Below are 12,089 nucleotides of genomic sequence, written 5' to 3'. Positions count from 1 at the left end.
ATAGCTGTTTGCTATGTTTCTTTGTGAAATATAAAGTGTTGGTCGTAGGCTTATACATTTTACTTAGTTTGCTACAATGTATCAGTTTATCAGGACGGGAGACCTATCTGGCCAGAAGTGTGTGGACACCTGGCCCTAACCCCTATATGAGCTTGTTTGTTAGTATAGAGTTGCCCCCCACCCTCTTTTGTGTCCGTAACTGCTTCCGCTATTCTGGAAAGACATTCTACAAGATTTTGGGGGGTGTCTGCGAATTTTGTCCACCCAGAAGAGCATTTGTGAGTTTAGACAGTGATGTTGGAGGAGAGGGCCTGGCTCGCAATCTGTGTTCTAGCTCATCCCAATGGTGTTCGTTGAGGTCAGGGCTCTGTGCGGGCCAGTCCAGTTCTTCCACGCCAAACTCACCCAACCATGCCTTTATGCACTGGGCACAGTCCTGCAAGAACAGAAAAGGGTCTTCCCCAAAGTTGGGAGCATATAACTTTGCTGTATCATGAACCTTACTCACTAGAAATAAGGGTCCTAGCCCAAACCCAGAAAAAACAGCCCCAGACCATATCTCCACCATATTTTACAGTAGGCACTATGCATTCTGGTTGGTAATGTTCTCCTGGCATCCACCACACCCAGACTCGTCCATCAGACTGCCAGATAGTGAAACACGTTTCCACTGCTCCAGAGACCACTGTTGGCGTGCTTTACACCACTCCATCCGCCGCTTGGCATTGCACGCGGTGACCCAGTTGCTGACGCTTATGACGCACAGTTTTCGTGCGGTGACGTTCCATCCAGAGGCAGTTGGGAACTCTGTAGTGATTGATGCTACGTTGTATTCAGCCCGCTCTGTGAGTTTTCTTGCTCCACTGCTTTGTGGCTGAATTGTTGCTACTCCTAGACACTTCCACTTAACATTAATATCACTAACGGTTGACCAGGGCAGATCAGAGATGTCACAAACTGACTTGTGACATCCTATGACAGTGTCATGTTTAGTGTATGTTCACACAGGTTCGATGCACTCCATAAGCGTACACACCAAGTTGTGGAGCAGTTTTTCGTCTAAAATCGCTACTGGGTAAGGAATAGCAGAAAAAAAAAAAGCCAAACCTGCACAGGTGTTGCCATAGCAACGTGTCTTTGTGGTGTCCGTGCAGCCCGGCCTCCTGTGATGACGCTGCAGCCCGTGTGACCACTGCAACGGTCACGTGGAATGTGGTCCCAGGAGACCAGGCTGCACAAAGAACAGCCAGGGAAACGAGACGCTCCTGATATGACAATTCCAGGGGGTAAGTATAGACCTTTTTTTTTTTTTAAAGAAAAAGATTTTGATTTTTTTTGCGATCTTTGCTGCGGAAATGCAGCTTTTCCGCTGCAAAAATTAACAACATTTGCAATCTGTTGCAGCTTTTACCTCCCATTGAACTCAATGGGGAAAAACCCGCAACAAAACAGCAACGTTTCCAAAGCGTAAACTGACATGCTGCAGATTTAAAAACCGCACCGCACCACAGCTCAATTTCTGAATGTTTTCACTGCTGATTTTTTCTGCAGCGTGGACCAGTCTGGGTTTGGTGAATGCCAGGGGAACGTTACCTGCCAGACTGCATTGTGCCAACTGTAAAATTTGGTGGAGGAGGGATAATGCCATAGCATTGTTTTCAGGAGTTGGCCTTGGCCCCTTCGTTCCAGTGAAGAGAAATCTTAATGCTTCATCATACCAAGACATTTTGGACAATTGTATGCCTCCAACTTTATGGGAACAGTTTGGGGAAGACCCTTTTTTCTTACAGAATGACTGTGCCCAGTGCACAAAGCAAGGTCCATAAAGGCAGGGTTGGGTGAGTTTGGTGTGGAAGAACTTGACTGGTCCGCACGAAGTCCTGACCACAACTCCATCGAACTAGAACGGAGATAGCGAGCCAGGTCCTCTCGTCCATCATCAGTGTCTGACCTCACAAATGCTCTTCTGGATGAATAGGCAAAAATTTCCACAGGCATGTTCCAAAATCTTGTAGAAAGCCTTCCCAGAAGAGCGGATGCTGTTTTAACTGTAGAGAGGGGACCAACTCCATATTAATGCCTATGAATTTAGAATGGGATGTCATAAAGGCTCTAATGGGTGTAATGTGTAGGTGTCCCAATACTTTTGTCTATATAGTGTATACAGATAGATACATACATGTAAATAGTGATCAGAGTTTTGGGGAGAGGAATAACGTTTACCTGTGGAATTGGGCGAATCTTACCATTTCTTATTTATAGGGGTACAGCGAGTTGTGCTTTATACAACTAAAATTGTGGCAGAGCCACCGGCTGAGGCGCTTTCTCCGTTACAATGAGGTTGAGCTGACAAGCAGGGCTATGACGTGTCTGTGCCTCTGTCGCTAAAGGTAATGATGCATGCTGGGAGTTTTACTTTCAGTTTTTAGATGTCCCGCCCACACATGCACCCTGGAAAGAACACTACAATGGTAGTGCGGACCAGTTATATAACTTTATATATAAATAGTTTGTGTTCTCTAATGACACTCGTTTTTTGGATTCTGTTTTTTGTCACACTTTCTATATTTTATAATGATGGTGGCCAACCCCTTTAATGTGTTGTCAGATAGCGTGGCTGAGAGATTAATGTGTAAGTATTAGGCCATGTTCACACAGGGTGGAAACACTGGTGGAAAAAGTACACCGTGTATCCGCCCTGGAATCCACAGGGAATCACGTCTGAAAAACCACACCGAATTGCAGTGCAGGTTTTCGGACAGAAGGTCCGCTGCAGAATACAGCGGTAGAAAAAAACAAAAAATGTATACTTACCCCAGCTGTATCCCTCTGTGCAGGCCGGGCCCCTGGGATGACGCAGCAGCCATGTGACTGCTACAGCCTGTGATTGGCAGCAGCAGTCACGTGGGATGAAGGCTGGCCTGGATGGAGAAGCATAAAGAACGAGTAAGTATAAGGTTTTTTTCCGAGTTGCGATTTTTGCAGTGGAATTGTTTTTTTGCCGCAAAAATTGCAATTTGTTGCGGGTTTTACCTACCGATTGATTCCAATTGGGAAAACCCGCAACAGAAAAGCAGATATTCCAAAGCATAAACTGACATCATGTGGATTAAAAAACTGCACCACAGGTCAATTTATCAGCGGTGTTACAGTGGCTTTTCTTTCGCAGCGTGTGGATGAAATTTGTTCAAATCTCATCAACTTTGGTGCTACTGTAATTCGCTGCAGTGTTTATGTACGTGTGGACATGCCCTTCTTCAATGTAAAACAGTTTAAACTTCCTTTTCCAGGACTTTGATTGCCATTGTATGAATTTAAAAGGAAGCAAAAATGTCAGCGAAGCAGCGAAAGCTTCCTAACTGGATGGCTGAACAGGACGCACAGTGCGCACGTGAGGCTAAAAAGGTTTGTCTACTTCAGTAAATCAATGTGGCCTGAGTTGTTCTGATATATTAAACCTCATGCATAAAAACTGTTCTAAAAAGACAGTGAAAGCTCAAATGTAATTAGTTGCTCTAGCGCAGGGGTCAGCAACTTTCGGCACGCCAGCTGTTGTGAAACTACAATTCCCAGCATGCAATGACAGCCTGGAATAATAAAGACTTTGGCTGTCAGGGCATTGTAGTATCACAACAGCTGCAGTGCCAAAGGTTGCTGACCACTGCTCCAGACAATACTGGAAGAGATATATCAAAACTGGTGCCAAGGAAAAGTGGAGTAGTTGCCTATAGTAACCAATCTGCTTTTACCTCTCATTTTTCAGATGCCTTTTGGAAAATGAAAGCAGCACACTGATTGGTTGTCATGGGCAACTATTTCACTTTTCCTTTGCACCAGTTTTGATATATCTACCCCATTGACTCTTTTTCTCAGCTGTTGTGCATGGGGCTGAGAACAGATGCACCTGTGTGTTTGTTTTTTACCTGTATTTATCATGCGAGCTACGCTGTTTCCATAACTACCATTCAGCTCTATGGGGCTTACAGAAACAATGTAGCTCAGCGAGCTACTCTGTTTTCTCCTTCATGGTCGGAAATCAGCCAGAACACAAAACAGTAGAACGGGGTTTAGGGGCCCCGTTCCAGAGATAGGTGCAGGTCCCACATGTGGGACCCGCATCTATCTTACATTTATGACATATCCTGTGTAAATATATCCATAAATGTCCCTCATGGTAAAACCCCTTTAATCACGAAAACCCCATTTCCACTGCATTTCAGCCCTGCCACAAAATAACCTAATGACATAATTTCAGTGATCTTCTCGTTAGCGCAGGAGAAAGTGTTAATGAGGACAAAGCAGCTGATATTACTCTGTCATGCTGATTGAATTATAAGAGCAGACTGATTGCTTTAAAAGGGGGATGGTGCTTGTAATCCTTGTCTTCTTCTGTTAACCATGGTTACCTTCAAGAAAACATGTACAGTCATCATTGCTTTGCGTTAAAATGGCTTTACAGGCCAGGACATTGCTTCTTGTAAGATTGCCCCTAAATCAACCATTTATCAGATCTTCAAGGAGAGAGGTTTAATTGCTGTAAAGAAGGCTTCAGGGCGCTCAAGAAAGTCCAGCATGTGCCTGGACCGTCTATTAAAGAGGATTTATCTATGGGATTGGTTCAACACCATTGCAGAGCTTGTTAAGGTATGTCAGCAGGCAGGTGTCAGTGTCTCTGCACGCACAGTGAGGCTTTTGGAGGCTGGCCTGGTGTCAAGAAGGGCAGCAAAGAAGCCACTTCTCTCCAAGAAAAACATCAAGGACAGACTGACATTCTACAGGAAGTGCAGGGATTGGACTGCAGAGGACAGGGGCAAAGTTATTTTCTCTGATGAAGCCCCTTTCAGACTGTTTGAGACATCTGGAAGAATGATTGTCCAGAGGAGAAAAGGTGAGCGCTACCATGAGTTCTGTGCCATGCTGACAGTAAAGCATCCTGAGAACATTCATGTGTGGGGTTGCTTTTCATCCAAGGGACTGGGCTCACTTACAATTTTGCCTAAGAACACCTCCATGAATAAAGAATGGTATCTAAACATCCTCCAAGAACAACTTCTCCCAACGATCTAGAAGAAATTTGGTGATAAACAATACTTTTTCCAGCATGATGGAGCCCCAAGTCACAAGGCAAAAGTGATAACTAAGTGGCTCGGTGAACAAAACATTGAAATTGTGGGTTCATGGCCAGAAATTCCCCAGATTTCAATCCCATTGAGAACCTGTGGTCAATCCTCTAAAAGCGGGTGGACAAACAAAAACACAGAAATTGTGAGTCCAAGCACTGATTCGGCAAGAATGGGGTGCCACTATTTAGGATTTGGCCCAGAAGCTGATATCCAGCATGCCAGGGAGAATTGCCGGCAGTAAATATCCAGCTGTAATTCCCCCAATGATAATTGACTAGGAAAGCTGGTAGACAATCTTTTTGGAAGCTGTAATGGCCATCAAGGGAAACCTAGAATTGTCTGAATATGTTCATCTGCCCAGGGGAAATGTGAATGACCATTATGCTGCGACTACCCTTTAAAGAGGACTTCTCAATCACTTTTAGCATCTTTTGATGAATTTTGGTAACATGCCTAAAAAGGATGCTTATGATTCTATGAACTTGGTTGGTGCTACATAGTAGGGCTGGGTGACTGTGAGCAAAATCACGATTAATTGAACATGTAACCTCGATTTACGATTATTGAATTATTATTTAGGCCACACCCCTTTTGCTTACCACACCCCCTATTTTCATTCTACGCCATTGAATTAATGTTTATCCCCTGAGCCTGCTGTATACTACTGTATATAATATACCCCTGACACTGCCCCCGCACAGTATAATGCTCCTATAGCTGCCCTTCACACAGTATAATGCCCCCATAACTGCCCTCCACACAGTAAAATGCCCCTATAACTTCCCTCCACACAGTAGAATGCCTCTATAACTGCCCTCCACACAGTATAATGCCCCTATAACTGCCCTCCACACTGTGTAATGCCCCTATAGCTGCCCTCCACACTGTGTAATGCCCCTATAGCTGTCCTGCACACAGTATAAAGCCCCTATAGCTACCCTCCACACTGTGTAATGCCCCTATAGCTGCCCTCCACACTGTGTAATGCCCCTATAGCTGTCCTCCACACCGTGTAATGCCCCTATAGCTGTCCTCCACACAGTATAAAGCCCCTATAGCTGCCCTCCACACAGTATAATGCCCCCTATGGCTGCCCCAACACAGTATAATTCCAACATTGCTGCCCCCACACAGCCCCAATGATCCCTAAATAAATACATACTCCCCAAACCCCATTCCAACGACGAGTGGAGGAGATCCCTTTGCTCCTCCGGTCTGTGTGGCTCGGCGCCTGTCTGCACCGAGCTATTCCCGTCCGGCGATACATAGTGAATGGTAGAGCATGGACCTTACATCTCCCTGCTCTACCATTGGATTCAACTGAAACAGGGGGAAAAAATAAAAACAGAAGAAACCGAAATGCGCAAGATGACGTCTGTTAATTGCGCTGAATTTCAGTTCCGTTTTTTTTTTCTGATCAATTTTTATAGCCCTACTACGTAGCCAATGATATTATGGCATTGTTGAATACTAATGGGAGATGCTTAGGGTATGTTCTCATGGCTTATTCTCAGCAGTTTTTTGGGCCGTAAACGCCCCAAAAAACGGCTGGAAATACGGAAGCTGAATGCCTCCAACATCTGCCCATTGATTTCAATGGAAAAAACGGCGTTTCGTTCCGACAGGGGCGTAAAAAGAAGTGCATGTCATTCTTGAGCCGTTTTTGGAGCCGTTTTTCATAGGGTCAATAGACAAACCGCTCCAAAAACCACCGCAAAAAAAAGCTTGATGCTTAAAAAACTGCTGAAAATCAGAGGTTGTTTTCCCGTTCTTTGTTTAGCGTGTGAACATACCCATAGATGCCGTTTTCTCCATTTGCTCGTTCCTGAATTTGTCTGCCATGGGTAGTCCCATATGCTTGTGTGCTGTTTGGTTGTGATAGAGAAGTTAATGGAAAAAGTACAGCAATACTTTAGTTACATGATAAGGTATTTATGTCTAAATGTATTGTTTACTGTTCATTAGAATTGTTCCTGGAGAAAGAATATCTTGGAAGATAATCTCGCGTTCCTGAAATTCAGTGGCTCAATTGTTTATAGTTATGAAGCAAAGGAGTGTTCTTTCTTCTCGGAGTACATCAGGTAAGTGCTATCCTATAGCACAATTTATACTTTAATGTTTGGCAATCTTTATTTTATAGCCCTAAATCTGTGATTTGAACATAGTGTAGGGTTAGATTCTCCTTAGAAGTCTGGTGCTAGCCTTGTTTTTTTTTTTATAGAATGATTGGCGGCGAGAAATTTCTCCTACTGCCTATGTTAAGCAGACAGACATACACGGCCAATAGAGCTGGAACTCCGTTGCCTTCCTAATTTACATAGGATTTCCTAAATTCGAAATTCTAATCACCCTATGAAAGGAGTAATAAAAAAGCAAGGTTAACTCCAATCGTCTTAAAGAGGCTCTGTCACCAGATTTTGCAACCCCTATCTGCTATTGCAGCAGATAGGCGCTGCAATGTAGATTACAGTAACGTTTTTATTTTTAAAAAACGAGCATTTTTGGCCAAGTTATGACCATTTTTGTAGTTATGCAAATGAGGCTTGCAAAAGTCCAAGTGGGTGTGTTTAAAAGTAAAAGTCCAAGTGGGCGTGTATTATGTGCGTACATCGGGGCGTTTTTAATACTTTCACTAGCTGGGCGTTCTGATGAGAAGTAACATCCTCTTCTCTTCAGAACGCCCAGCTTGTGACAGTGCAGATCTGTGACGTCACTCACAGGTCCTGCATCGTGACGGCCACATCGGCACCAGAGGCTACAGTTGATTCTGCAGCAGCATCAGCGTTTGCAGGTAAGTAGCTACATCGATTTACCTGCAAACGCCGATGCTGCTGCAGAATCATCTGTAGTCTCTGGTGCCGATGTGTCCTCGCTCGTCTGACACGATGCAGGACCTGGGGAAGTGACGTCACAGCGTGATCTGCCAGAAGCTTGGCGTTCTGAAGAGAACTGGATGATACTTCTCGTCAGAACGCCCAGCTAGTAAAAGAAGTAAAAACGCCCCGATGTACGCACATAATACACGCCCACTTGGACTTTTACTTTTCAACACGCCCAGTTGTACTTTTGCAAGCCTCATTTGCATAAATACAAAAATGGTCATAACTTGGCCAAAAATGCTCGTTTTTTAAAAATAAAAACGTTACTGTAATCTACATTGCAGCGCCTATCTGCTGCAATAGCAGATAGGGGTTGCAAAATCTGGTGACAGAGCCTCTTTAAGGTGTATCTGTCCCCTCTCTTAGTAATTCTCCCCCCGTTATGTTGGTACATGCATTAGCAAATATAATTTGGTTCTTGTGTGTTTTTGATTTCAGAGAAAGACTTTCCAAAGAAGCTGTGCTTGGATTTGACATTGAATGGCCTCCTGCTTATCGAAAGGGTAAAAATGGAAAGGTTTCCCTCATCCAGGTGTGCACCTCAGAAGAAGAATGCTATTTATTTCAGGTTTCAGCCATGACAGGTCTGCTATACTTAAATATGATTTTTTCCTATAATGTATATTTATTATAAATACAGTACCATTAACAAATTCAGGTTTATTTACTGATTTAATGGTGTCTTTTTGTCTGGTTCAGAAATCACATTTTGAAATACTTATACAGGCAATTGTGAGTTAAGAGGTGTCCAGATTTAAAATGGCGAAAATAATATGGTCATGTACGATTTTATGTAGAGTTCTAGCAATGGATTTTAAAGGGAATGTGTCGCTAGAAATTTTTTTTTTTAGTTAAACATTTAGTATATAAATGATCAGACATTGTTCTAATTTTTTTTTCTTTTTTCACAAGTCAGGAAATATTATAAATTAGATTCTAATTTATAACATTTCCATGTGCTTGTCATTAGAGGGAGCATTTCGCAAAATTGCAGCATTGCAACGTGGTAAAGCAACCTCATTGCTTTATGCTGCAAAATTGGAGAAGACACACTCGCTCTAGTGTGCTCAATTAATCCCCCTCCTTTATCCTGGCTAGTGCCAAGAGGAAGGAGGGGGTTGAATCTTCATACCTCCTATGCTGTGTGCCGCCATTTTTTGAGCGAATGCACAGTGTAGGAGGATTAGATACAGTGGTAATCACACAGTAAAACACGAACATACACAGACTTAACTTACCTGCCGCCGCTGCATCCCCTGCCTCCGCTCCTTGTCCTTGCTTCTGAACATGTCCGGAAGCCGCGACCAGAGGTAGTCCTCTTACTGTCCGGCCGCGGCTTCCGATCCACATAAAAATGGCGCCAGATGTCGCTCGGCCGAAGACCTTCCATTTGGAATGTGTGGGAGTGGCGCATGCGCCGTTCCCACACAGTCAGCGTACGCTATAGTGAATGGAACGGCTCCCGTTCGCATTCTCTATGGGGTTGTATGTGCCGTATTCCCTGTCTGTATGTGTCGTTAATCGACACATACAGAGATGAAAAAAAAAATGGCAGCCCCCGTAGTGAGGTAAAAGTTAGAAAACAGAAAAAAGTAAAATACAAACACAAATAAATAAAATTTATTTTAATGACACACTAAAAGCTAATTTATATAAAAAACATTTTTTTCGCGACACCTGTCCTTTAAGACACAACACTGCAGGAATTGCAGCAGCGCCTACCGTGCTTCAGAATTGCAGCAGCGCCTACCGTGTGAGTTTAGACTCTGCTCGCCCACGCATCTTAAAAGGAACACTGCTCCCCTCCTGGTCTGGACAGCAGTCCGCCAGTTGACTACCACAGATCTACATCATAAAAGCAAGAGTGCAGTAGGTAAAGAAAATCTAAACTATCTATTGGCTTTTAAACTGGACCTCAGAAGGACTTCATATAAAAAGTCAATACATTTTGCTTCCTAAATGACAGAGCTTATCTATTGCAGCATTTGTGTGATGTCTGTTTAATGAAATGGTATAAGGGCAACATTAAATACATTGGTCTCTAATTTTTTGGGGATATGTAGGATAAGAGTCTGCTGTCTTCACCTATCACACAGGTTTTCCTAAGGGTCTTAAGAGGCTTCTTGAAGACATATCTATAAAGAAGGTTGGAGTTGGTATTGAAGGGGACCAATGGAAGTTAATGAGTGACTGTGACCTGAAGTTGAAAGGATTCATTGAACTTACTGATTTAGCAAACCAAAAGGTATGTAAAATTGCGAAGCCTGCCATACACTTGGGATAGCTATTGGCCAACAACTTTTTCTCTTGACTCCCGCATTAAATATGCACACTTGGCTTATTTCAATGTGGAGAGGGGAGTAGGTTGCTAATCCCTCTGGCAGTGGTTTATCTACTGAGAGAACACAGGATTGGGCATGTTAAATTGTAACATATTCAATCCATCTATTCTTTGGGGGACAGTCCATTTGTCCCCTAACACTTAATATTGTTTGCGATCGGAGTAACGACCGCTCGTCCCCATCCATAGCTCCGTGTGACAGGAGTAAGCGAGCGCCGATCAACGATGTTTCATTGATCGTCACTCGCTGCATCGGGCGGTGTAAAAGGGCCTTTAGTATTCAGACTGCAACATTTATCTCTATCAGTATTGTGTCAATGCTTTGGGTACTAATTCTGTTAATTTTGGGAGATGACTAAAAACATATCTTTAATTCACTATTGTTTTAGCTTCAATGTAAGGAGAAGTGGAGTTTGAATGGCTTGGTTAAACATCTCTTCAACAAGCAACTTCTGAAAGATGACTCTGTTCGCTGCAGTGACTGGGACAGATTTCCCCTAAGTGAAGACCAGAAACTCTATGCTGCCTCAGATGCTTATGTAAGTTTGAATGACATTGAATATTTCTCGTTAATCATTGGGGCACAGCACCATGGGTTTGTGCTCCTATCACTAGGAGGCCACAATCGGTAGGAAAGAGTCTAGGTGTAATGACGGGATAAGGAGACAGAAAGGTGAGCCCTAATCTACCCGCCACTCAGTCCCTGCCTACTTGCACGACCAGTCCTAGGCGACGGCGTACAACTGGGCGACGGTCCCTATGCTCAATACGTGCACGAGAGACAAATAGACAAGGGTACACAGAAGCTAAGGGAAATGGGGCAGTTGCCCACGGCAACACCTTGAGCAACAAGAGTAGTGAATGAGCCGAGTCAAACCAGGAGTGTACGAGGTACCAAACGCAGAGCAGGAGCGTAGTCAGTAAAGCAAGGGTCAAAATGAAGCTGAGGTCAATAGTAATAGCTGGAACAGCAGAGCCAGGAAACAAGGAAGAATCACAGGCAAAGACCAGAAGCAAATGCAGGTATACGTAGACCGGGGGCGGGAGCTAGAACCGTCTGGCCAGTCTGTGATAGGTTCTCCCACTCCTCAGCCTACCAGCCTGAGTGGTAGCAGATCGAGTCACTTAAACAGACCTAGGAGCAGATGCAGACTGATTAACCACGGGCGTCGACACAGAAGCTGTGTCTGGCAGATCCTTTACACTAGGCTTTGCCCAGACAGGCCATACCCTTCCCACAGACACTGTGCACAGACACTCTGCAGACATAGTGCCAGTACCCCACTATATGTGCAAGGTTACTGAGGAGGTGATCCTGCCGGCACCTGAAGAAATCTGAGGGTAAGTATATTCCCCACCGCTCTATTGCCATTCTACAGGCAGCTATCTGAAGTACTGGAGTCCCTTTTCTCTAGATGCTTCCTTTTTATTGGGAAGTTATTCCTCTCTTGGGCCGTTTTTCATGGCTTCTAGCCTGCTTTCCATACCTCTGGGGCCTTGTACTTGGCTTTCGCCGTTTTTAGCATCCTCACCACTGCTCTCGCTGACGCGGTGGCTTGAACTCATTTAGTCCCGTGTTGTGTAGGCCACAGTCAGTTCCAGCCTGTCATCTGTTTATTTGCTCTGTGTTTGGAGGAAGGCCCATTCTAAGGGTAGGCTTTGCCTTCGGAACGTCCGTATTTTTTCCTGGCCAACAACACCTTCAAAAACTGATTTCAGCACTTCTACTCTGCTGCTGCTCGTCTA

The 12,089-nt window shown here is 44.1% G+C and overlaps 1 protein-coding gene across 2 annotated transcripts in view; it reads left to right on the top strand.

The window, feature by feature from the left end:
* The window catches only part of WRN (WRN RecQ like helicase), a 202,259-nt gene that overhangs the window by 1,031 nt on the left and 189,139 nt on the right, over positions 1 to 12,089 (top strand). Inside the window, exons 2-7 of one of the 2 annotated variants that reach the window (XM_075862182.1) lie at positions 2,263 to 2,390; positions 3,291 to 3,405; positions 7,089 to 7,204; positions 8,441 to 8,586; positions 10,099 to 10,247; positions 10,733 to 10,882. In XM_075862182.1, the coding sequence (XP_075718297.1) occupies positions 3,331 to 3,405; positions 7,089 to 7,204; positions 8,441 to 8,586; positions 10,099 to 10,247; positions 10,733 to 10,882 (636 nt within the window). In that variant the 5' untranslated portion in view covers positions 2,263 to 2,390; positions 3,291 to 3,330. The remainder of the gene's footprint in view (positions 1 to 2,262; positions 2,391 to 3,290; positions 3,406 to 7,088; positions 7,205 to 8,440; positions 8,587 to 10,098; positions 10,248 to 10,732; positions 10,883 to 12,089) is intronic. The other variant, XM_075862190.1, reaches the window with a different exon arrangement.

Source organism: Rhinoderma darwinii, chromosome 1, assembly GCF_050947455.1.
Source record: "Rhinoderma darwinii isolate aRhiDar2 chromosome 1, aRhiDar2.hap1, whole genome shotgun sequence".
NCBI lineage: Eukaryota > Metazoa > Chordata > Amphibia > Anura > Rhinodermatidae > Rhinoderma > Rhinoderma darwinii.
Note: the sequence above shows the minus strand (reverse complement) of the source record. Positions and strands in the feature narration are given on the sequence as shown.